The sequence below is a fragment of the Pogona vitticeps genome, chromosome 2 (genome assembly GCF_051106095.1).
Source record: "Pogona vitticeps strain Pit_001003342236 chromosome 2, PviZW2.1, whole genome shotgun sequence".
Lineage (NCBI taxonomy): Eukaryota > Metazoa > Chordata > Lepidosauria > Squamata > Agamidae > Pogona > Pogona vitticeps.
In genome coordinates this window covers 220,183,730-220,209,203 of record NC_135784.1, presented here as the reverse complement: position 1 = coordinate 220,209,203, position 25,474 = coordinate 220,183,730, and the positions used below count along the sequence as shown (strand labels likewise).

Genomic DNA, 25,474 nt, shown 5'->3' with positions numbered 1-25,474 from the left:
TTCAACTTGTTCTGTTGAAACCAGTAAGATTTACTGTGCAGTCAAGTCTGTGTTTACTTGGATATTTAACCCACGGTGTTTACCCCCTAGTAAGCATGTTTATTATTACAGCCTTAAACATTTTGGAGGGAATATGCCTCATCCTTAGGCTCCCTATGAATTCAGAGTGCTGTTTTATTTTGTTTCCTGTTTGTACTTCAATAACTTTTTTTTGAATTTTTATTGATGTTACAATCTCTACAAGGCCACAATTTGGGATTCTTTTTTAGAGCTTATGAAATAATTTCTTTTACCGTACCCCTTTTAAGAATGTTTCACCTACATATGGCATGGAAAGTATATGCTCATGTTATTAGTTGCTTTCTGCTATTAGGAGCTCAGTGACGCAGAATCCTAGCAGGCACTGGCTTAGAAACAGAGCAGGAGAAATTAGATATATGAGGGTGTTAAGGATGTTTATATTTTTGTATACTTGCGATCTGGGCTACTGGGTTTGTTTGCATTTTTGAAATTAGAAATGTGTGAATGAAAGATACCTTATGTTATCTAGAAAAGTGAAAGTTAAAGCTAGGTTGCAATTTCAAGAGATTTAAAAAAGGGTTATATATCAGTAGGCTGCCAAGATCACTAGACACTGTTGCTATTTACAGTATCTTAGGCCAGTGGTCTCCAACCTTTTTAGCCCCACGAACCGTCTGGGGAAGTCTACAAATTGTAATAGGCCTTTGACCACTTGAAAAAAAAATCTTGGATCACTATATCAGAAGCATCATAATATAATTAGTAAATATACTGTATCAGATAGTTTTTGTCCAGTATTGGGCAACGTCAAGAACTTCCTGGGCAGCTAACACCAGGTACTCCATAGTATGTATTGAGGGACATAGAACACACTGACATAGGTATGAAATTGCCTCCCTCTGATTGGGTTCTTTTATAAGCGTGGGCGGGCCCGGGGTTTCGGCAGGAAGAACAGAAGGAGAAGAGACGTCCGGTACAAATAACGGCTCTTTATTCACTTTAATATCAACAATTCCCAAACCAAATGGATCTAGCTCGTTCACCTCCGGCAATAACTTATAACTTTTAACTTTCCCGAACTCAACGTTTCTATTATTAATCTTTCTTCACTACAAAGGGGTTTGTCATAACCTTGCTCCACACTGGGGAGCTCAGTACTGCACACATTGTCCCGCAGCATGGATGTCTCACGTAATCTCCCTCCAGACGGGGGAGAAAGCTGCTGGCCCCAGAAGGGATCTCCTTCTTCTCCACAGCCTGCATAGGATAAGCTGCTCTCATATTCCATCCTGCTTTCTCACTATGCTTCTTCTTAATCTCGTTAGAGGGGTTGGGCAGCAGACCTCCTCCGGTCAACAAATTGGGGAATTCCTTTGTTAGATTTATAAATTTGTACCTTGTCCCTCCTGTGTCTTCCACCTGTATGTTCTTGTCATCTTTCGTCTTCTGCCCCTTCTCCTTCTCCTCCTCCTCTTTTATCTTGTCCCACCTCATTAAATCTAACTCACCCTCTTCTGTTTCTGTCTTCCCTCTGCTAGAAACACCTCCACAGCTTTGCTCCACTCTATTTCTCCATCATCGATCTTAATCAGCTCCCCCACAACACATCCTTCTGTCTCTCCTGTCTGATTCTTCGAGGACGGCACACTTGTTGACTCTCGCTCACACTCCCCTTCTCCATATTTGCAAAGGACTGTTTCAGTGCACAAAACCCATTTTCTTGGGTTCATTTTGGTTCTTCCAATTCCACTCTGTAGCTTATTGATTTCCTTTAACCCGGTTCTCAATTTCACTAGAAGCTCAACTTTCCTGGGGTTCCACCCATTTTAAAAAATGGGTAGTTCTTCATCGTGGCCTCTGTGAATGCACACAAAAGGGTTGTCAGCGCCTGCGCTGGACCTCTCTGAATCTTCTCGAGCTTTTAAGAGAAAAGTAACAAAGTTTAGGTTGCCCCTATAGCGCATGCTCCGCCCGCCACAGCCTCCATTCCATTTTACCGCCATGTAGTTGGGAACCTCTCTCTCAATCTTCACTGTTTTTTTCTTATATATTAAATGGTTTTTTGACTCAGACCGCCCTTGACTACTCTGAATTATGTTGGACTACTCTTTGCCTTTCCTAACAAATTGTTCCGGACCCTTTAGTCATTGTATTTTGTGTTCCCGTAAACTCCCCTTTTCAGATGGCCACGATCGTTGCCTCTTTTGCTTTGGCGAATCCCACCAGCCACATTCGTGCAAACACTGCAAAAAATTTACCAAGGCAGCAATCAAGGTTCATCAGCAAAGACTTAAGTTTTATTTGTGGGACAAGACCCTGTCCCCTTCAAAATCTTCTGAAATTGAAGTGTCACTGTCCCCATCGGCAACACCACGTTTTGAGGTACCCGCTCCCTCACTTCTGTGAGCAGTCAGCTCTCCTAAGAGATGCTTGACCAGTCGGACAGAGAGTAATGTGCTCCCTCATTAGGCTGAGTCGAGTCCTGATAACTTCAGCCAAGGGCCGCCCCAACACTTCTGCTTACAAGTCTGCCCTAAAAAGATACTTCAGCAACCTTAGAAAATTCCAAAAAAGGAAAACACATGAGCTATGTAGTCAGTAGACCCACTTTGCTCAATCTGGGTAGGACTCAGTAGCTAAATGTGGCCCAAATTTCCCCCTCAGGGTAATACTAAGACAGCTATACTGTTCAAGAGACCAATTGATTTTTATAATTATGATTTTATTAAAAAAATAAAGATTCACAAAATAAAGTCAGTTTAATGCATAAGCAAGCATGTTATCATTTTCAAGGCTTGATACAAAATAGAAATGAAGCAACAATTCTCTTTAAATACAAAAACACCAAAAATCCTAAAAAATCTCTAAAAAGCTCTATTAGAGTGGGTAAAAGGCATAAAGCCCCTCCCTTTCTCCCTTGTCTCCCTACATTTCTAATAGTCCGTTACCTGCACTGCCCAGCAGGCAACAAGACCTAGAAAAACTGTAGCCCAAAAAGGTCAAAGAATGAAAAGTCTGCAGTATTGTCCATAGTAAGTGTTCCTTTTTCAAGCTTCGCTGGAACCCCCTCCCCCCTTCTTCTCTGTCTCTCACACTGTCATCCAGTGAAGGCACGAAGTCAGATAAACAGTCCCTCCTTATCTCCTTTCTTCTTTTCTCATGGGAAACAGGTGTTGTTTTCCTTAGCCCATCTGCAGCTCCACCATAACAAATTCCCAGTCTCCTTATCTAGGAATGTTCTCCTCAGGCCTACAAGAAAACATTCTCACATCCTTCTGGAAATACACTGTCAGCATGCAGAAATCATTTATACAGAGATCCAGTATGGAATCCATTTTACATTGTTCACTACTACATATCCCATCTTCAGTACAAGATTTAAACCACATAAACCAATCCATGATAACTTCATCCTCCATCCACCAAGTCTTCTGATAAACCAGCTAAGAAATCCACAGTTCCAAAGAAGTTGTCTGCTCTGATATCAAAAGTACCCTCTTCCGCTTCTTTGAAGAGCCTAAAACAAACAAAGCCAAAAACATTGGCTAAGTCTAAAGACCTCCACAAACAACATCCCCTGGCTCTAGAGGACTCTTCTCGGGACCGAGAATCACTGTCGAAGGTGGCTACTTCGCTCCCTCCTAGACAAGTGGAGCCTACTGGATCCGTTGGCGTCATGTCTCCGACACCGAGCCAGCTCACACATGCTATAGCGGGCTTGGCTTCTGGCCCTAATAGTCCTGTTTCCACCGGGCAGGCATCTTTGGCTCCCTCGACTCCGTCAACACCATCGAGACAGAGTTCTCCACCCCGGAAACGTCCGGCAAAGACTAAACATTTGTCACCGGACCGGCGTTGATCTTCCTGACGTGATGTAGTAATCACTTCTTGGTCGTCTAGGCATCGACACAAAGACAAATATTATGATTCGGATTATGTCGACAACGAGCGTGGAAGACATTGATGTCGAAGAGATTATTATGATTTATTTATTTATTTATTTATTTATTTATTTATTCATTCATTCATTTATTCATTCAATTTTTACCCCGCCCCTCTAGACAACGTCTACTCGGGGCGGCTCTTCTTCGAGATCGAGTGAACGCCATAGACAGAGAAAGAAGGTGAAATACATATACACTTCGTCTTCATCGTCCTCCTCTTCAACATCTCCACCTCGACATTGACGCCGAAGAACCGTCGACGTCGAAGTCAGTAAAAAGATTAAACATTTTAAGAAGACTGATAACCAGCCTGATTCTGTACCACCCTTTTTGGCATCAACGATCCATCAAACTACTAAGACAACTAAAGCATTGTCACACAATGTTGATAAACATCAATCTAAGAGACATCACTCACTTTCAATCTCAGAACAAGAGGAGTTTTTCTCTGCGGCCTCCTCAGCTCCTGAACATTACACCCGCCATGAGGCTTCTTTAGAGGGTGAGGAGCTGCCTGAGGGAGAAATAATGGAGTCAGTTGCGGCAGACCCTCATCCATCCTCACCATCTGAGGACTTCTATGTCCAGATGGTATCTAGGTTGGCCAAGACTTTCAAGATGCATACTGAACAGCCAGATCCACTGACTGAAGACCTTATTTTCAGCAATATAAATCAGGAAAGATCCCCACCATTAAGCCTAACCTTTATTCCTGCTTTAATGGACCTTATAAGAGATTCCTGAGATCAGCCATCCACTTCTGCCCCTGTCTCCCGACGAACTGAGAACCTGTACCAGGTGCATGGGGATAACACAAATTTCCTCTTAAAGCACCCTGTGCCTAATTCATTGATAGTTGAATCTAGTTCTTCACAACCAACAGGTAAAGCTCATGTGACGCTGACTGACAGAGAAGGGAGGAAATTGGAGGTCCTTGGTAGAAAAATTTATTCCTTGATCTCTTTCCTCCTTAGAGTAACCAACTATCAAACAGCTATGGGGGCCTACCAAAAGCAGTTATGGCTAAGGATCCACCCTGCCCTTAAACTCCAGAAAGAAGACAATCGACAGGGTTTTCTCAACACCTATGAAGAAGCCCTAACCATATCTAAACATCAAAGATTGGCAGCCCGCCATGCAGCTGATGCTGCTTCTAAGGTCCTTATGTCTGCCATCACCTTGAGAAGGCATGCTTGGCTTCGAGCATTGTCTATTATGGAGGACGTTAAAACACGCATAGAAAACTTACTCTTTGATGCGAATGGTCTCTTAAGTGAGAAGACAGATGGCAGTTTGGAAGAACTGCATAAAATGAAGAAGACAACCAAGTCTTACTCTATTCAACAGCAACCTAAGTACAACAAGTATCAATGGCGTAAGCCATACCACCAATACTCACAGTCGTCTCAATATTCACAGTCCTCTCAATCCAGACCATTCAAGAATCAAGGTCTGTCCATGTCTTCTCAAGCTGCTTCCTCCGCCTCTAGCTTCCGCCACCAACAGTCAAAACAATGACAATCGTACAAACAACCTGCAAAAAAATCAAAGCAGGATCTTTGACTTCATTGTAACACCATTTGGAAATGGCCACATAACCCGGTTACTACCCTTCCTGGAAAATTGGACGAACATCACAAAAGACTCCTGGGTCTTAAACATTATTTGCTATGGTTACCGCCTGGAATTTATAGAATATCCTCCTCTAGGACAGGTCAAGCTTACATCCTTTGATCCTGTTCTAGAGGATGAAGTTCTCACTCTTTTACAAAAGCAAGCCATTCAAAGAGGCATAAAAAATGGGTTCTACTCCCGTTACTTCGCAGTTCCAAAAAAGGACGGCGGAATCAGTCCTATTCTAGATCTCAGAAAGTTAAACACTGACCTTCATCCGAGATGATTCCAAATGGTAACGTTGGACTCAATCATCCACCTGCTAAGAAAAAAGGTTTGTGGTAGTGAATCTAAAGGACGCATACTTCCATATAACAACCCACCCCAACCACAGAAAATACCTTTGTTTCATTTTTCAGAACACAGTTTATCAGTACCTGGCTCTCCCATTTGGGCTATCCACACCGCCAAGGACATTCACAAAGTGCATGGCACCAATACCAGCTTACCTACGTATTCACAAAATCCAGGTTTGCCTTTATATAGACGACTGGCTGGTAGTCTCCCCGTCGAGGTGTCAGGCCCTCAAGGACACGAAATTCAATCTTCACACCCTAAAGAGTCTCGGCTTGGCAATCAACACCAAAAAATCACAACTCATACCATCTCAGGTAATAGACTACATAGGCGCCAGACTGAACTCTGTCAAAGGATGGGTCTTTCTCACTCCAGAACATATTCTGAAAATACAAAGAGCGTTACAGGTTTCTACCCAGCTCACATGTCTCTGCAAAACATGCTCAACACTTTCTGGGTCTGATGGCATCCACAACACCTGCTCTGGCTCACGCACATTTGAAGATGAGGTCCCTTCAGACCTGGTTATTGACTCTTTTCAACTCCATGCTGGACAGCCCGGAAAAGCATCTCCTGATTTCGCCAGAACTAGCCAAATAATTGGAATGGTGGAGTTTTCCTCCACATCTGCTAATTGGCTGCCCCTTCAGACCGATCCAACTAGCAGTTCAGGTCACGACAGATGCTAGCCCCACAGGATGGGGGGCACATTGCGGGCGCCATCAGATTCATGCACTGTGATCCATTCAAGACAAAAATCTTCACATCAACCATCTAGAAATTTTGGCAGTGATAAAAGTGTTCAGAGCTTTTCTTCCCCTGATACAAGGTCGTGGTGTTCAAGTGATCACGGACAACATCATGACCATGCATTACATCAATAAACAAGGGGGGACCCGCTCCAAGTCTCTTCTGTTCCTAGCGGTAGAACTTTGGGAATGGTGCTACATCCACCACGTATTTCCAATAGCAATACATGTTTCCACGTCAGACAACAAATTAGCAGACAAGCTCAGCCGATTGACGGGTCAAACGCATGAGTGGGAACTAGACAAGGAGACTTATGTCGCCCTATGCCATCGATGGGGAACTCCCAGGGTAGACATGTTCGCAAGTCGACTAAACAAGAAGTGCAGCATGTATGGCTCACATGCAGGCTGCGGCGAAGGTTCCCTAGGAGATGAGTTCATGATCCCTTGGAGCAAGGACCTTCTGTACATTTTTCCACTGATTCCACTCATACAAAAAGCCCTAATCAGGGCTTGCCAAATGAAGTCAGAAGCTATCTTCATCGCCCCATGCTGGCCTCGTCAGGTCTGATTCTCCACACTTCAGATGATGGCTTCAGATGTCGTAAGACTGCCTCACCTACCACATCTCCTGACACAAGATGCAGGCAGGATTCTTCATTCAGATCTAGAAACATTACATCTAACAGTGTGGAGAATCTCCCATTGATTAAGGAGGTTTTAGATAGTGCTAGAAAGCCTTCAACGACCTATACAACTATAAGTGGAAGAATTTCCTGAAATTCACAGAATCCAGACATTTAGAGACTTCACCAGTCTCACTGCCTACGCTGCTCCAATATCTGCGATACCTCTTTGACTATGGCCTAACTCTCTTGACCATTAAGGTCTATATTGCAGCTATCGTTTCCTTTCATCCCAGAGACTCAGACTCCACTCGTCTCTTTTCTCATCCTACTCTGAAGTCATTCCTCAAGGGACTGATGAACATTAGATCATCCACTAAGCCTCCTGCACCTCAGTGGTCTCTTCATGTGGTTTTACACACACTCACTCTATCACCCTTTGAACCAATGGCTACATGTGATCTTCGCCTACTTTTTCTTAAATCATTATTTTTGGTGGCGATTACGTCCGCCCACAGAGCAAGTGAATTGGCAGCCCTTCGGTCTGATCAGCCATATCTATAGTTTTTCAAGGACAAAGTGGTGCTACATCCAGACATGTCCTTTCTACCCAAGGTTGTTACTGACTTTCACCTCAGCCAACCTTTGACGTTACCTACAGGTGGCTGTTACTCGTTCTCTATTGTGGTCCATGTATGTACATATTGTGTCCATGTATGTACGCAAAAGGGGTTGTGCACCTGCGCGAACATCATTTTGAAAGTTCTAGAGCCTCCAAAAATGAAAGGCCCTTTGCCTCTTTGCAAGCTTGGCCCTGCTCTCCTCGGTCCCTTCTTGTCCACTGCTGAGATGACATGCAAAGAACTGCTCCAGTGCCGAGCCTCTACTTTCCTGCATTTTTCTTCGATAAGTTTTCTTCTTTTTCTCCCTTGCCTCCCCTGATGAAAAACTTTGCCACCTGTGGCAAAAAGATCCGTCAATCTGATGGGCATGATACATTTCTGTTTTGTCGAGAAGAGACCTATCAAGTAAAACCCTGTAAAAATTGTAAGAGATTTACGGCCCTTACTCTCAATAACTGTCAATTTGGTCTGTACTCTTTCCTTTGGGAACAGTCTCTCAGGGCAACTAGATCCTCTCCTTCCACTGCTCAAACCTCACATTTCCTGGCGCCAGAGCAAATGGACCAGTGAGAACATTTGGAAAGATCCTCAATACTGCACCCTGAAATCAACAATGAAATTGGACCATAGTAATGAGAAAATAACCACTCCCCCTGATATCAAGGCTGGAAAATCGAAAAAGAAGAAGCGGCAACTCAATAATATGTTGCCTTCTGTTCCCCTGGATGTGTAGATGCCTGTCCAGGAACCAGATTCTACTTATGTTACCAACAACCAATGAACAGTTTCAGTATCGGAGGGAGAATGCTTGAGCCCTTCTCTTCAGAGCACCTCTGTTTCTCCACGGCAATGGTCACCTCACAACCATTCCTCGCCTCTCGCAATCGAGGAGGAGCAACAGCTGATACCAAGGCCTACCTCCATTAACTCTCACTGTTTTCCACCTCGTGTCCCTTTGAGACACTGGAAAGCAAAGGACAGTACATAGAGATCCTGCTCCATCACACTATCTCCAAGGTGTTGGCATCTACTTCGCTACTCAGTCTCCATCCATGGGGTACTGATATCAGGAGGACCTTCTTTTGTTCTCCACGTTTTATGTATGGTGGAGTTGGATGGTCCTCCCCGCCCACCCACAGTGCCATCACTCTCAAGATCTATAAAGAAAACAATTAAGAAATGGGAAACATTAAATTGAACATTATTAGGAAGAATTGCAAAGTAAAAGCTCATATCTTGCCAAAACTTCTGTTTCTATTTCAAAATATCCCTCTACAATTGGAAAAGAAAAAGATGAAACAATGGGAAAACATATTGGAAAAAATTATTGCAGGGAAAGGTAAATCCCTGAGATTTATAAACACAGTGAAGGATGACTCAAGTAGATATGGGATAATAGAAAACACATGGAAAGGAATATGGACCTCTCAACCTTATAAATCAGTATCATCTCAAGCTAAAGAAACAGTGTTAAAAGTAGTGCACAGATGGTACTTATACCCTGTCAAATTACACAGAATAAATAAAGGAATATCAAATATGTGTTGGACGAATTGTAGGAATAAAGTTAACACTGGAACATATGTGGTTAACATGCCCAAGAGTGGAAGTTTTCTGGTCTGAAGTAATTAAGTGGTTGGAAATTATAACAACAGAAAAAATAATTTCAAATGAAACTTTTTTCGTTATTTATGGGAGAGAATGAAAGAATTGTGAATAAAGAACTGTCAAGTTCCCACATGTCCCTTGGTTGTTTCACCAATCAAAGGGCACAAGCTACGTGTTGTGTCGCTGCTACCAGTTGATTACATCAACATTATGTATTATTAATAATAGAGGTCCAGGCAATATATCATTTTAAATAGAACCAAATAGAAATTGTTTATTAATATAGGTGATGAAGGTACAATCAATGTCTTTAACGCTTAACCAAACATCCCATTTCATCCACCCTCAACCGCCAACCCTCTCTCTCTACCCCAAACTCCAAAACCACACCAGTCCTCCACTCTAAACTCTTCAGTCTCCCAAATCTCAAACTACGATCTGTCAATCTCCCAAATCTCCCCCTCCTCCTCCTGCAGAGACTCTTATATCTTGTGACTCCACCTCTCCAGCACTCTCTTTGGTCCATGCATATAGCACGTTAATATTCATGACTTGGGCAGACGCCACAAGAAGCAATTGCGATTATATTAGGAGGAGCCCATAATGAAATTGCTCATTAGTTGAAGGACGCTCAGGACTTGCACTTGCAAAGAATTCAAAATAGAATATGGAAACTGGCTCTAATGGAAAAACTGACATTGCATTAAACTCTGTCATGACCCAGCCCCCTTGTGGGGAGCGCTTGGTCGGCAGATAGAGAGCAATGAGGGCGTCTGAATCTCCTTTACAGCTGGGTAGAGTTCAAATGACCTCAGCCAGGAAGAATTACAGATCCCTTCTCACAAGTCTATCCTAAAAGATACTTGCTTGCACTTAACTAAGTTCAGCTAGAACACACATATGAGCTTTGTAGTCGCCAGATCTATCAAAGCTCAGGCAGATAGCATTCTGTGGCCTCACAATCTCTCTGGAAGTAGGCTCAGCAGACTTGCTGTTCAAAAGACTATTCTTAAGGATTTTAAGAATAATTTTTTTATTAAAAAAAGTCTGTATAGATATTTAGTTTATTGCATAAGCAAAGTATAAGTTACATTTCCATAGAATATTGCAGAGAAATCTAGGCATCATTCACTAAACAAAAATATAACTAAAAATACTAAAAAGCTATTTTAAGGGAAGGCATAGGGTATGCCCACCCCTTCTTTCTGAGGTTCTAGATTCCAATTCCCTTCATTCTAACATAAGGAAAAAAGACTCAAAATGACTCCTAAGCCTCTCTATAGACTAAGGAACAGACCACATGGCACAAAGTCCATTTTTCTACTCTTCTGGCACCACCCTTCCTCTTCGTCTCTCAAGGTGTTGACCAATAGGCGATTAGGAAAGTCCGTTCTCATCCTGCCTTCTGTTCCCAGGAGAAATTCAGGTGTTGTTTTCCTTCTCCTCATCTCAGTCCGGATCTAGACTACATGTTGTGTCTTCATGCCTTACCATCTCCTGACATGACTGGATATAAGGAACTTTCCCATCAACTCATGAAGAAAAACATTCCCATCATACAAAATCATCCTTACACAGAACCAGTATGGATCCATTTTATATTTCTTCACGACTACATAACCCATCTTCATACATGCTTTTAACCCACATAATCTTGACACCCACATTGGTCAACTAGCCTGTGTTCTACTCAACATATGCACATTTATATACAGCCAATCAATGTGGACATTACATCATCCCGGACTGCATGATTCAGCATTTTGCACACCTGTCAAGTATAGCTGCTGATTACCATAGGCCTTGTTCTGCTTCATTGTGGAAATTATCCTTGACATTAATAAAGATATTGAAGAGCACCAGACCCAGGACTGAACCTTGGGATGCCCACAGAGAAGGACCCCTTAATCATCACCCTCTGAGTACAATTCTGTAGCCAATTGTGTATCCACCTGACACTTGATCTATCCAGCCCACACCTAGTTAGCTTGCTAATCAGGATATCATGGGGCACTTTGTCAAAAACTTTGCTGAAGTCAAGATATACTATGTCTACAGCAATCCTTCTGTCTATCAGGGAGGTGACCTGATCAAAAACCGAGATCAAGTTAGTTTGGCAGGATTTGTTCCTCAGAAATTCGTGTTGGCTTTTAGTTATCACTGCATTTTTTTCTAGGTGCTTGCACAATGACCGCTTTATGATCTGCTCCAGAATTTTTCCTGGGATTGATGTCAGGCTGACTGGTCTGTAGTTCCTAGGTTCCTCTTTTTTGCCCTTTTTGAAGATAGAGACATTAGCCCTCCTCCAATCCTCTGGCACCTCTCCCGTATCCCATGATTTCAAGAAAATAATGGATAGTGGTTCTGAGAGTTCTTCAGTCAGTTCCTTCAGTACTCTCTGATGTAGTTCATCCGGTCCTAGGGATTTGAACTCATTCAAGATGGCAAGGTATTCCTTGACCATTTGTTTATCTTCAGCTGTGATCCTGTCTCCCCCCCCCCCCACTTGCACTTCCAATTTGTTTGGAAGTTCATAGTCTGTCTTATGGGAAAAGACTAAACTAAAATAGGAATTGAGCACCTCTGCCTTTTCTTTGTCCTTCGTTATCATTTTCCATCACTATTGCGGAGATGCTACTATGTCTTTTGTTTGTCTTTTGCTACTGAAGAATGCTTTTTATTGCTTTTAGTGCCTCTAGCTTCTCAGCTTTTGCCCTCCTAATGCCATCCCTGCATTTCCTTGCTACTTGTCTGTACTCATCCTTTGTGGCCTGGCCTTCTTTCCACTTCCTGTACATATCTTTTTTGGTTTTTAGGTCCTCCCATGATGAGCTCATACCATCAGTTTATTTGGGAAAAGTTTCAAACTATTATGGCTTCCCTACCACTTGAAAAAAAATCACTGGCTCTCTCCTTCCAAAAAGATGCCCATTCCCTTGCTGGACAGCAAATCTACTCTGTTCACCATGTAGCCAACTGCGCAGCCAAAAGCATGGCTGCAAGCATCAGCCTGCACCAGCATGCCTGGTTACATTTTGCTGGCTTCTCACAGGACTCAAAATCCTACATCAAGGACCTTCCCTTCGATGGGGAAAGTCTTTTCAATACTAAAACAGATTATTTCATGTAAGACCTCCATAAAAAATAAAACTTATGAGAAAAAGAAGGGCATCAGCACTTACCAACCACCTCCTCAGCAATTCCATCCTTCATGGAAATACACTTTACCATATAACAGGCACAAATCACCCTCTGATCATTCAAAGACATCTGAATGATCCTTCCAACATCATGTTCATTCCAACACACTTTCTGCCAGGTATAAACCACCAGCCTTCCCAAAGAAGGCAGGCATAAAACCCAAACAGCAGTTTTGACTTTCCTCAGCCTGAACTTATTCCAGTATCACCTATCTGGCTGGCGCCTTTCATCACCACTTGGCAATTCATCACTTCACATACTTGGGTTTTAAACATCATTGCCCTGGGGAGGTACACCATAGAATTTTCTATCCTACCTCCCAGTGGTCACATTCACCTCAACTCTCCATCACCCATCTTTCAAGATGAGACTTGCACCTTACTTCAGAAGGGTGCCATATCAAGTCTGACCTCTCATCCTTGCCCTAGGGCATTCTTCTTCCATTACACCACAATACCCAAAGGGGATGGGAGACTTTGCCCAATACTAGATCTCCACGCCCTCAACAAGCACATTGAACCAACACCTTTCAGAATGGTAATGCTCCAGTCCATCCTACCTGTCCTTCATCAAGAAGATTGGTTTGCCTCTATACAGTATATCACAGAAATGAGTACACCCCCCTCACATTTCATAAATATTTTAGTATATCTTTTCATGTGACAACACTAAAGAAATGACATTTGGCTACAATGTAAAGCAGTGGGCATACAGCTTGTATAACAGTGTAAATGTGCTGCCCCCTCAAAATAACGCAACACACAGCCATTAATGTCTGAACCACTGGCATCTTGTAGATGGCTTATGTCAGTGGGCTCTCATATCCACTATTCCAATTCTGTTATCTGTTGTACAGCTTTGTAATACATTAGCCACATTTATTATCCATGCAGCAAGGGGAGAGGATAGGTATGCTGTACAACTTCTTTCCTATTTGAAGTATAGTGTTGGAAGGAAGCAGCACATTTCTCACTGGTTTTAATGTAGAGTCCAATAGTGCAGCTAATGCTAATGTAACCAGGATGATTACTTCAAAGCACTAAATTGTCACCCCCCTTTTATAATAACCAGGTATCCTGCAACACACACCCCATGGCCATATTTCCATAAAAAGGCATTTTTAATGGGGCAAAGTCAGGCTTCTTTCTCCCCTCAAGGTTCTGTTTTTCATACATACACATACAAGCTAACTTTAATATGCCACTCCAAAAGATCAAGGAAGAAACAAAGGCTACAACATATAAAAGGTGACCCATAACCCCACAGAAAACGCTTTGCAATCCCCTGAAGGGTCACAAACCCTAGGTTGGGAAACACTGGACTAACTGCTGTATTTTTTGTGTATTTTATTAAACTAAGTATAGATGTGCCTTTTTTACCAGGACCGATATATACAAATTCTTGACAAAAACCATTGCTTATTGTGGGATATAAATAAATAAATTATTGTGGTCCACTTCCTTCCTCTCCCTTTCAGTTATTTACCTGATCACATCTGGTTTCTGCTGTTGTCCCTTTGTGTGGCAGCAGCACAAAGGAAAAACAACGTAATTATCCATAATTTCTTAGTTCTAATAAAGTTCCTTTTCTCTTGTTTTCATTGAACTTGGAAGGTTCCGAAGGGCAAACCTATCTCACTCACTTGTACTTCTAGGTTAGTGTGTGTATTTAAATGATACACAAATAAGAAACAAACAAGTTTGACCAATTTTTGTAAGACTGGCCACAGATTCTACACTGATGAAATAGTGCATACTCTCAGAAACATTCTTGGTTTTCATAAACAAAGTGAATTTGCATTCTCATGATGTAAAATTCTAAATGTCAGAATTTTTTCATCTTCCTAAGTGTCTATGAAAGTTCTTAACTGAGCCTGTTCACTTGAAAAAGTAAACTGTAGTTAGTGAATTACCATGAACTACAGTTGAAAGTTTTTGTCTTTAAGATACTGTAAAAGGTACAGTCATCTTAAGAAAGTGATGAATCAATCAATCAATGGAGTATTTTATAGGTCTTTTTCTCCTCCTTTTTTCCTTCTACTGATAATAGTCCAAATTCTATAAGATCCTTACATTTGAGCAACACTTAGTTGCAGGAGTGGTTGACCTTGGTATTTGTGCAAGGAAGCATCTCATATGTCTGCACAAAACATTCTCGGGTTGGCAGCTGCAAGTTCACACACCTCAAGCCAGAATGGCCACAGATCGATGTGGGGAGATGTATACCAGTTTTTCAGTTGGCTGTTCAACTGCCAGAACAGCTATTATAGCCTCTGTGATTGTTAGGCATCAATGTAGATACCTTGGTGGAGCAGGATATGGGCTGCAGTGCATATGCTTTACATTTTTAACTGGTGATTTTCCTGTAACAAGTAATTTTTTAAAAATGTCTTTACAGGCACATATCCCATTTTATGCATAACATACCTTTCCCTTCTCCTCAAAGACCAAGGATCCTTGTACAGGTAAGTTAAATGTTTGATGCAGTCTTTCTCTTCAAGTAATGATTTCTCATAGCTTTCCCATCCCTTTCTAAGACAGAGTGTGGGAAATTACATTTAAAAAGAAATTAGTTGCAGTTATTGTTCCAAGGTTGCAAAATATAATTGGTTAGCATTATAGTTGCAATTTTGAAAAAGTAACTAGTTGCTTTCTTATTTCTTACAAGTAACTAAAACAGGTACTATTTTGTTAGCTCTTGTAAATCTTTGAGCCAAGAATTTGGAAAGTCTGAATATTAAAAACTGCTGGCATGTGGTGTAAATTACATTCTCCTTCTGGCCACCTTGTGTTCACCTTGGCATGTATAGCAAAGAATGGGGCACAACATAAGCCAACTCTTGAATTATATGACATTTCTCCTCCACCCCTGTATGAGGCCACGGCAAGTAAAAAAGTACTGTTTGAATGCAGATAAAGATTTTTACTTTAAAAGTTGAATAAAAATATAATCTAGTTGTAGGATAAAATGAACTAATTGCAAGTTATGTATAATTGATTACTTCCACATTTTGTGCTAAGCACTCTCTCTCTCTCTCTCTCTCTCTCTCTCTCTCTCTCACACACACACACACACACACACACACACACACACACACACACACACACACACACACACACACACACACACACACACACACACACACACACACACACACACACACACACACACACACACACACACACACACACACACACACACACACACACCACTAATAACAACAGTTTAGTACTGTTTTAACTATCATGGCTCCATGTGGTAGAATCGTGACATAGTTTGGTGAGGTACTTGGAATTCTCTGTTGTAAATTCAAGTGCCCACCTCTGAACTACAGCAGAGGATTCTAACTTCCTCACCAAACTACAAATCCCAGGATTCCTCGGGAGAGAGAAATAAGCAGTTAAAATAGTATCAAATTGCTGTAACTATGTTCTGTAGATATACTCTATATGTGCAATATTAGAGTGGAATATTTTAACAAAGCAGTGATTTAGTACTGCTTAGAAGAGGGCTTGTGTAATGTAATTTCAGTGTGGTCACGTATTGTAATGAACAGCCCTGCCCTCACCTGTCCGTCACAGCTGAACAGTGGAGAAGGAGCCAATGAATGGACGGAAGGCGGTGCCAAGGGGGGAGGGGGCTGGATATAAAGGCTGGTGTATGGAGTATGAGAGAGATTCTGTGAGTGAGAGACAGTGTGAAACTTAAAAGTGAACTTAGAGTGAGTTAGAGATCTGTAAGAACGCTGAATGGAGCAGAGGGTTAATAGAGTTTTAAAGTTAAAGTGGAGTTGACTTAAATACAAGTGATTAGCAACCTGTGATTTACTTATCGAATATTAATCAGATGTTAACTTCCCTGATCTAATAAATGAGTTAAGTTTTAAAAGCACACTTGTCTCCTTGATTGAATGGTATTGAAGCAGCAATACCTGGTGGCAGCAAAGAAAGAAGAGCGAGAACCTCATGAAGACCTGAGGGAATAGGGGCTTCAGAGATCGCCACACGTGTATCTCTGGGAGATGCAAATCTCATTATTTTCAGTGAGGCTTACTCCCTGATGAATGTCTGTTGGATTGCAGTGTAAGTCTGATCTATGAACCACAAATCCCTTTCCTTAGTCTTATTTTCCCATGAACTGGTCTTAAGCAGCTACTGCCATCATCAGCCCTCCCCATCCCACCCCGCAGCAAGTATCATGGAAGTAATGCTGACCTGCTGTATAAGAAAATTGTAAAGATTTTTAAAATGTATCCAAAATAGTTTGAGCACTGTATAAATGCTGTTTATGATTGCTTTGTTCATCGGCCTCTTCTATGCAGTCACTTTTTGTTTCCTGATCATAAAGTACCACATGATATTTTGGTGCCTGACATATGGTTAATCAGAATGTTTAAATGGCTTTAGATTGTTTCTCCAAGTTGCTAGATAATTAATACTTGTGTTTTGCTATCTTCCAGCTTTCTGCACATGATGCATTAATGCTGTCTCAACCAGTTGCTACCCCCTTGCCACTCAGGTAATGGTGATCAATACTCCAGTATTTTAAGAATGAGAGCTGAGCAAAAGTTTATTGTATATACATTGTATCTTCAAATTACTGAATATTAATGAATAATATGCTACTAATTAGTTTAAAGTCTTACAACCCTGTTTCCCCAAAAATAAGATCTAACCTGAAAATAAACCCTAGTACGATTTTTCAGGATACTCATAATATAAGCCCTACCCCAAAAATAAGCCCCAGTTAAGTGAAACCCCACCCTCCACCATTGTGTAGTAACCAGAAGATGACTGTATTTGAATAAATGTAGATCGCTATACATGAAAAAAAAAAACATCCCCTGAAAATAAACCCTAATGCGTTTTTTGGAGCAAAAATTAATATAAGACCCTGTCTTCTTTTCGGGGAAACATGGTAGTTCATCTGCAGCTTACTCATAGCTGATACCAAGGACAGCAGTCTCAGATTCTTCATCTGTCTGAAATTTTCATCATTATTAGGATGTTTTTCTGAGTACATATATTGCTAACACACTTGACTTTAACATAGTAGAAAAAATTAAACATCAACGTTCCCTCTAATTTTCATCCCTGTTGGACAGGAACCTCTCCTGTCTGTGCGAGGAGGCTGGGGTTTCATCCAAAACAGGCATCAAAACCAGATGCCTCTGCACAGCATTAATGGAGCTCTGCACACATCCGTGTGCACCTTAGAGGGAACATTGCTAAAAAAGAATTATAGGTAGACCAGAAAGTATTTTGCTTGCTTCATGGTAGGACATGACAAATTCAATATATAGAATAATTAAAGATAAGATACTCATGTCTCTTAATGTAAAATTAATCCTATGTTCTGCTGTTTTGCAGAGCATAGGATTCTCAAACATTAAGACTGAATTCATTGATGGAAGTGACAATGCAAAGGGGATTTCTCTTTTTCTTTGATCACAGACTCATTGCATCAGAGACAGTTTAAGCCCACCTTATGCAGTCCATATTTCAAGATCTCATTGTGCATATAAAAATAGTGTGCACAGCAGAATTTAGCAAGTCTTTTGGGAGTGGGAATAGCTGAAACAGAGCTGAATAAGTATGCTTATTATTGTAGGATGCAACTCTGACTTAATAACGAGAAACTCACAGTGTATCAGGAATAGGATGTGATTTCCATTGTCTCTATCATGTTCTTCATTGTTAACTGTAGCAATTATGAATGATGCACATGTTGCAGTTCTGAGCCTCCTAGTTTTATTTTCAGTGGAGCAAACTTCAGCACCTTGCTAATGAACCTTGGACCAGAAAACTCTGCTACTTTACTCCTCTTTGTGCTGTTGGAAGGCAAAATTCTGCTCCACTCTCTCCGACCAGCAGTGCTGACTGGAGTAGCTGAAGCCGTGGCAGCTGTAAGTAAACTGTGTTCTCTTCTAAGGTGCATCTGTTATATTTGCAGAGTCTGAAATGACCTTTGGACTTGTGCCTGTGCAGAGTGATCTCGGAACCTTCTAGAGCTCAGGCGCATGGTGCTGGGACCTCCCCCCACTCTGACTATAACCCTGCCCTGGCACCGAGTGCCTCAGTTCCGTTTCTGCCGCCGCAGTTGCAGCATTGTGGAGCCTTCGCATAGCATTTTTTCTTCCTATTCTTCCTTCTACTGCTCGAATTCCCAGGTTTTGTTACGACTTCATACTGTTGACGATTCTTTGGTTTCATGAGTTCGCTAAAAAGCATATAACTGGTTTATCTTTGCCAATCCCGAGAGCCACTCATGGAGCCACTGTAGTCTGCACCGACCGACACATCGTCAGCTGCAGCCTCATTGCCCAAACGGGCTAAAAATTTGACAAAAACGTCTTCTTTGAGCTCGAAGTTGATGACCTCGGCTTTGATGCCAAAAAAACCACAACTTTTTTCTTTTGACAACTCGTGTTGTCTGCTGCTTTGCCATCTCCGCTGCCTCAACCCCGAAGAGACTCTTTGGGCCCAAATGTGCCATCTGGACATGAGGCTGTCTCGGGCTTCAGGCTGCCAGTCGCACCATCTCTGCACTTGTCCCTTTCCCCAGATTGGATGGACACCTCTGTGGAGGTTCACTTGGTGGCACAAATTAGCCCTGGTTCTATACTGGGCTCGATGTAGAGGCATGTGTCTCCATCTCCACCTGCATCTCTGGTCGAGATGCCTAAGAAAAAGAGACGAAGGACGAAGCTTCTGGAGCCAGCACCTGAGGCTGAAAGATATCATCGCCGGCGCCTCTGGCTGGAGGGTGCCACCTCCCCATCAAGACTATTCCGGATCTCGCTGGAATGATTATGAAACTTGCCTCGAGCCCGACGACTTCAGATTCGGCCGGTGCTGATACCGGGCCTTATGACCCTGACTTCTACACATTTTGTCAGTGGTCCCGATATTACAGCTCCTATGCTGCTCCCCCGTTGCCTCCTCAATATCAATAGCACCCAGGCACCTATTTCTACCTGGAGAGCAGGCCTGAATGTGACCCTTTGCTGCCAGCTCGCACGCATGCAGTAGACGAGCCCTTGCCTCCAGTCCCAATGACTCGCTCGGTACCGGTGGCTATACAGAGTGCTCCTGCAGGCCTGATTCCAGCTGCCATTTCACCTGGGATCGAAGACAGCATTATGACTGAATGGTCTGCTCGGTCAGATGTTTCCCGTCAAGACCCTTGGCCCCGAGAGTTTACTCCATCTCCAGGCCAAGAAGAGGCTTATACTTCTGATTCTTAAGCTTCAGTTGAGGACTTAGATAAAGATTCTCCTCCAAACCTTCCCACTCCAGACTCTGAGGTAGCGGGTAGCTACCCACCTTCTCCCTCAGAAGATTACACAGCTTACTCGCACCTGATACGCAGGATAGCGAAAGCAGTGGATCAACCGGTTATAGAAGAGGTGGACAAAGTGTATGAGGACATTACAAAAGATCAGTCCCCTCCGCTTCGCAGAGGATCCAGAGGATCTTACTGCAGCCACCCTTACCTGTCATCAGGAAGCCATGTCCCTAGCTTGGCAGGAAAGGATTGCTGCACGACATATAGTGGATGCCGCATCTAAGCAACTTACATCATCTGTTTCTCTTCGACATCATGCCTGGTTGAGATCTAATATCTCTGAAAATGCTCATGCCAGGATTGAGGAACTCCCATTCAGTTAGGGTTGCCAGATACATGTGTCTGAAAAGGAGGACATAGAAAGCCAAAAAGGAGGACAAAGGAGGACATATTGGGGGGGCTCTGTGCATGGGGTGGGGGGCATGTCACTTTTGGAATTAGGTATTGGGAAGAATAGCTCTTTGATCATGGGGCAGTACCATAACCATTCAACCTACTCAGTCTTGAAAGATTAAGACTGGGAAAGTTACATTTTTGGACTACAAAACTCAGAAACCACTGGCCACTGTGTTTTCTTGTTTTAAAAATGTTTAAAAAATTTAAACAAAACAAATCTACATATACACTTACTGGGCTCCCAGGACCAATGGAGACAATCTATTCCTTCCTTTAATGGAGACCCATCCCCCTTGTTTTATTTATTGATTTTTTTATTTTAATAAAAGCATAATAAAGTGAAATGAAAAGTTTAAAAAGTTGTGTGACAGATTTGAAACACTTTATAAAAACCAGAAGAAAAAAAAAGGTGTGGATTTCTCTCAGCTTGAGAAATGCAAAGGGGGGAGAAAATGGATTTGCACGCACGCACGCGCGCGCGCGCGCACACACACACACACACACACACACACACACACACACACACACACACACACACACACACACACACACAAAGCCATATTGTCCACCCTTTGCAATTTTTCAAGCTGAGAGAAATCTGCTTGTATGTGTGTGTGTGTTCCAGCTCCCACAAGCATGGGGGATAACTGTGCATATGCTCCTGGACCTGGAAATGCACTCTGCACGTGCCCCAGAGTCAGGGGTCAGGGCAGAAGGGGGGAATAAAATTTCCTCCTGTTCCCCGGCTTTAGGAGGAAGAAGGGTCAGTGCCCATTTCCCTGGCTTTGAATGGCCACCCCGCCAAACCCCAGAACAGTCTCCCCTCCAGCAGACAAGCAAGTGCACTCACTTCACTCCAGTCTATTTCCATCCATCTCTCTCACACCTTCCTGCCTTATTCAGCTCCCAGGCATCCACAAGCCAGGGATTGATTGCTTGGGGCTGGAACAGCCCTAAACAATCAAGCTACCCGACCGCCAAAGACTACAAAATGCATATCCATCAGGTCCATATCGTCAGCAGACTTGCAGGCAAGGCCTCACCAACAAGCACACTGTTTGGAACATAGACCTAAGCAGACCCTTTAACTCTTTAGGCCCACCAGCAACACCTCACTTTTCAGTGCATTTCGCACCCTTCCTCTCTACCTGGGAATCCATCACTTCTGATGCCTGGGTTTTGGCCATTTTGTGTAGGCATCCTTCAGTCTCGAGAGACTATGGTAACATGCTATGTATGGAGGACTTGGAACACCATCTAGTGTGGCTGAGAAGGGCAATTTGAGAGTGACAATCCCTTCCACACGGAAGACAGATACAGTCTGTCCCCTGTCCAGCTCCCTGATTTTGCTGATTTCGGGACTGCTTCTATGCCTCGGCCTGCTGGATAAGGGTCTCTATAAATTGGAAGAGGCCATGTTGTCCCGCCTGCCTCCTGGCTGAACACTAAGATGTCATCTGTTGAGGTCCATTCCTAAGGCCTTCAGATCCTGCTTGCAGATATCCTTGTATCGCAGCTGTGGTCTCCCTCTGGGGCGTTTTCCCTGAACTAATTCTCCATACAGGAGATCTTTTGGAATCTGACCATCAGCCATTCTCACGACATGCCTGATCCAACATAGACGTCACTGTTTCAGTAATGTATACATGCTAAAAAAATCCAGGTCATTCTAGGACTACTCTATTTGGAACTTTGTCCTGCCAGGTGATACCAAAAATGCGTTGGAGACAACGTATATGGAACATGTTCAGCTTCCTATCCTGCTGTGCACAAAGGATCCAGGACTCACTGAGGTACAGGAGTGTACTCAGGACACAGGCTCTATAGACCTGGATCTTGTTATATGCCGTTAGCTTCTTATTAAGCCATACTCTCTTTGTGAGTCTAGAGAACATGGTAGCTGTTTTGCCAGTGCATTTATCCAGCTCGACATCTGGGAGAGAGTGTCAGAGATCGTTGAGCCAAGGTAGACAAATTCATGAACAACCTCCAAATCTTGAGTGGAGACGGTAATAGAGGGAGATGAATCCATGCCCTGGTCCATGACTTGTGCTTTCTTCAAGCTGATTGTTAGTCCAAAGTCTTGGCAGGCCTTGCTAAAACGATTCATGTATTGTTGGATTTCTTCAGCAGAGTGAGCAACAATGGCTGCATCATTGGCGAACAGGAAGTCCTGCATGCATTTCAGTTGGACTTTGGTCTTCACTCTCAATCTAGAGAGATTAAAGAGCTTTCCATCTGATCTAGTCCAGAGATAGACACCTTCTGTTGCAGTTCCAAAGGCGTGCTTCAGCATGACAGCAAAAAAGATCTCCAAATAGGGTCGGTGCAGAGACATAGCCCTGTTTCACTCCACTTCGGATGTCAAAGGGATCTAATGTTGAGCCATCAAAAACTACAGTGCCCTTCATTTCCTCATGAAAGGAGCTGATGATGTTAAGGAGTCGAGGTTGACATCCAATCTTGGGAAGTATTTTTAAAAGGCCATCCCTGTTAACCAAATCAAAGGCCTTTGTGAGATCTATGAAGGCCACAAAGAGTGGCTGTTGTTCCCTACATTTCTCCTGCAACTGTCTGAGGGAGAATACCATGTCAGTGGTAGATCTATTAGTTGGAAATTCACACTGGATCTATTAGCTCAAAATCCACACTGACCATTATAGCCCATGGCTATGCTATTGAATTTGATTCTTTACTGGCTACAGGGTTGTTCAGGAACACCAATCCCTCATCCCCTCTACAGGAGGAGGTAGCCGCTCTCCTTCAGAAGGATGCAATTGTCTGGGTTTACGACCCTGTTTTGCACTTAGTTTCTTGTCACGTTATTTCCTTATACCAAAGAAAGATGGCAGACTTCAACCCATTTTGGACCTCTGCCCTTTGTATTCGTATATCACACCCCAAAAATTCAGCATGGTTTCCCTTGATGGCACCATCCAGATGTTGCAACAAGGAGACTGGTTTGCTGTCATTGACTTAAAGGATGCTTATTTTCACATCTCCATTTGGTCTGACCATCGGCGGTTTCTGAGATTTTTTATGAATTAAAGGCCGTCCTCTTTGGGTTATCCATGGCCCCTCGAGTATTCATGAAGTGTTTAGCCCTGGTGGCGGCTTACCTTCGTTTGCACGGTATCACTGTTTTTCCATATCTTGATGATTGGTTGCTGGTGGCACCAACACGGGCCCAGTTGAGCACTGACATATTGTTCACACTATCCCTCTTATCTGCTCTGGGACCTCTCAGGTAAGCACCAACAAGTCAACTTTGCAGCCCAGTCAGAGGGTTTTGTACATCAGTATAGTTCTGGGTGCCTCAGAATGCAGGGCTTTTCTTCTGGAGAACCGGATTTTGAAGAGTGAGCAAATGTTGTCTCTCTTTCTCCCGGACGCCAAGGTCTCAGTACTGCAAGTGCAACGTTTATTAGGACTCATGGCATCGACCACAACAGTACTCTGGCATGCCAGATTGAAGATGCACTTGTTACAGGTGTGGTTCCTGTCTCTTTGCAACCCCTTGTTAGACCCACAATCCAAGCTTCTATCAGTCACTGTCGAGCTTTCAGCACAGCTCTCCTGGTGGAGCTTCTGCTTGAATTTACTGATAGGCAGATCATTTGGTCCTTTGACTCCAAATGTCCAACTAACTACAGATGCGAGCCCCTCTGGCTGGGGAGCTCACTTGGGACATCTAATGGTACATGGCCATTGGTCGCCAATAGAACGGCCGCTACATATCAACCACCTGTAACTGTTGGCCATTTATTTATATAATTTATATGCCGCCCACACTACCCAAAGGTCTCTTGGGGGCTTACAAGGCCTTCTGGACATTCAAAACACATCTCCTCGGCAGAGTGGTTCAAGTGGCATCAGACAACACCATGGCGGTGTTTTATCTCAACAAACAAGGAGGCACACACTCCCTCCGCCTGCAGTACTTAACCGTACAGATGTGGGAATGGTGTTACGATCACCACATCTATCTTGTGTCGGGTCATGTGGCCTTGGAGGACAATGTGCTTGCAGATCACCTGAGCAGACTGCAGGTATGAACCCACGAGTGGGCTCTGAATGAGAACATCTTCCTGTCCCTCTGCCACAGATGGGGTATGGTCCAGGTAGACATCTTCGACTCTGCAACCAACACAAAATGCATTCGCTACTGTTCCAGGGCGGGAATCAGCCACGATTCATTGGGAGATGCGTTCATGATCTCGTGGACACACAAACCTCTGTACATGTTTCCACCCATACCGCTAGTACAGAGGACTATTCTCAGGATACACCAGCAAGGAGCAAATGTCATTCTGATTGCCCCTTGGTGGCCGCACCAGCCGTGGTTTTCAGCCCTACTTGGGTGCGCTGTAGACCTCGTATGTCTCCCCTTGCTCCCGCACCTACTGTCCCTCCACAATGGCATGACATTTCACCCAGACCTACAATCTCTGCACCTCACTGCCTGGAGACTGCTCCCACAGTAGCAGATGTCCTTGATCATGCACAACCCTCACGTACGCTTGTAAATAGAAAGCTTTCTCGACATTTGCCACTACACATGGCTTAGTGAATGTACCTACCTCACTGGATGCAGTACTGCAATTCCTCCTCCTCCTTTTCCGTTGTGGCCTGTCCCACTCTACCTTGAGGGTTTACGTTGCTGCGATAGTGGCTAACCAGCCACCTTCTTCAGAGGTGGCAAATTTGTTCTGACATCCAAGTGCTCAAATGATTTCTGCGTGGGCTGAAAAATTTGTGCCCCCCTTACAAGGCACCCACTCCTCAATGGTCCCTCCAGTTAGTCCTTAACAAACTCATGCAAACTCCTTTTGAACTGCTGGTCTCTGCTTCAGACAAATTGCTCTCACTAAAGACCGTGTTGCTTCTGGCTGTAACCTCTGCGAGGTGGGCCAGTGATCTTGCTGCCCTTCGAGACAACACACCCTTTCTCCAGTTTCACCCAGACAAGGTAACCCTGTTCCCCGAAC

General features: G+C 43.2%; 1 protein-coding gene across 10 annotated transcripts in view; it reads left to right on the top strand.

Annotated features, from left to right (window-relative positions):
* Positions 1–25,474, top strand: part of DENND4C (DENN domain containing 4C) — a 202,377-nt gene that overhangs the window by 42,763 nt on the left and 134,140 nt on the right. For all 10 annotated transcript variants that reach the window (XM_020790381.3, XM_020790378.3, XM_020790382.3 and 7 more), the window contains 3 exons: positions 15,141–15,207; positions 17,203–17,261; positions 18,504–18,648. In XM_020790381.3, coding sequence (XP_020646040.3) covers positions 15,141–15,207; positions 17,203–17,261; positions 18,504–18,648 — 271 coding nt within the window. The remainder of the gene's footprint in view (positions 1–15,140; positions 15,208–17,202; positions 17,262–18,503; positions 18,649–25,474) is intronic.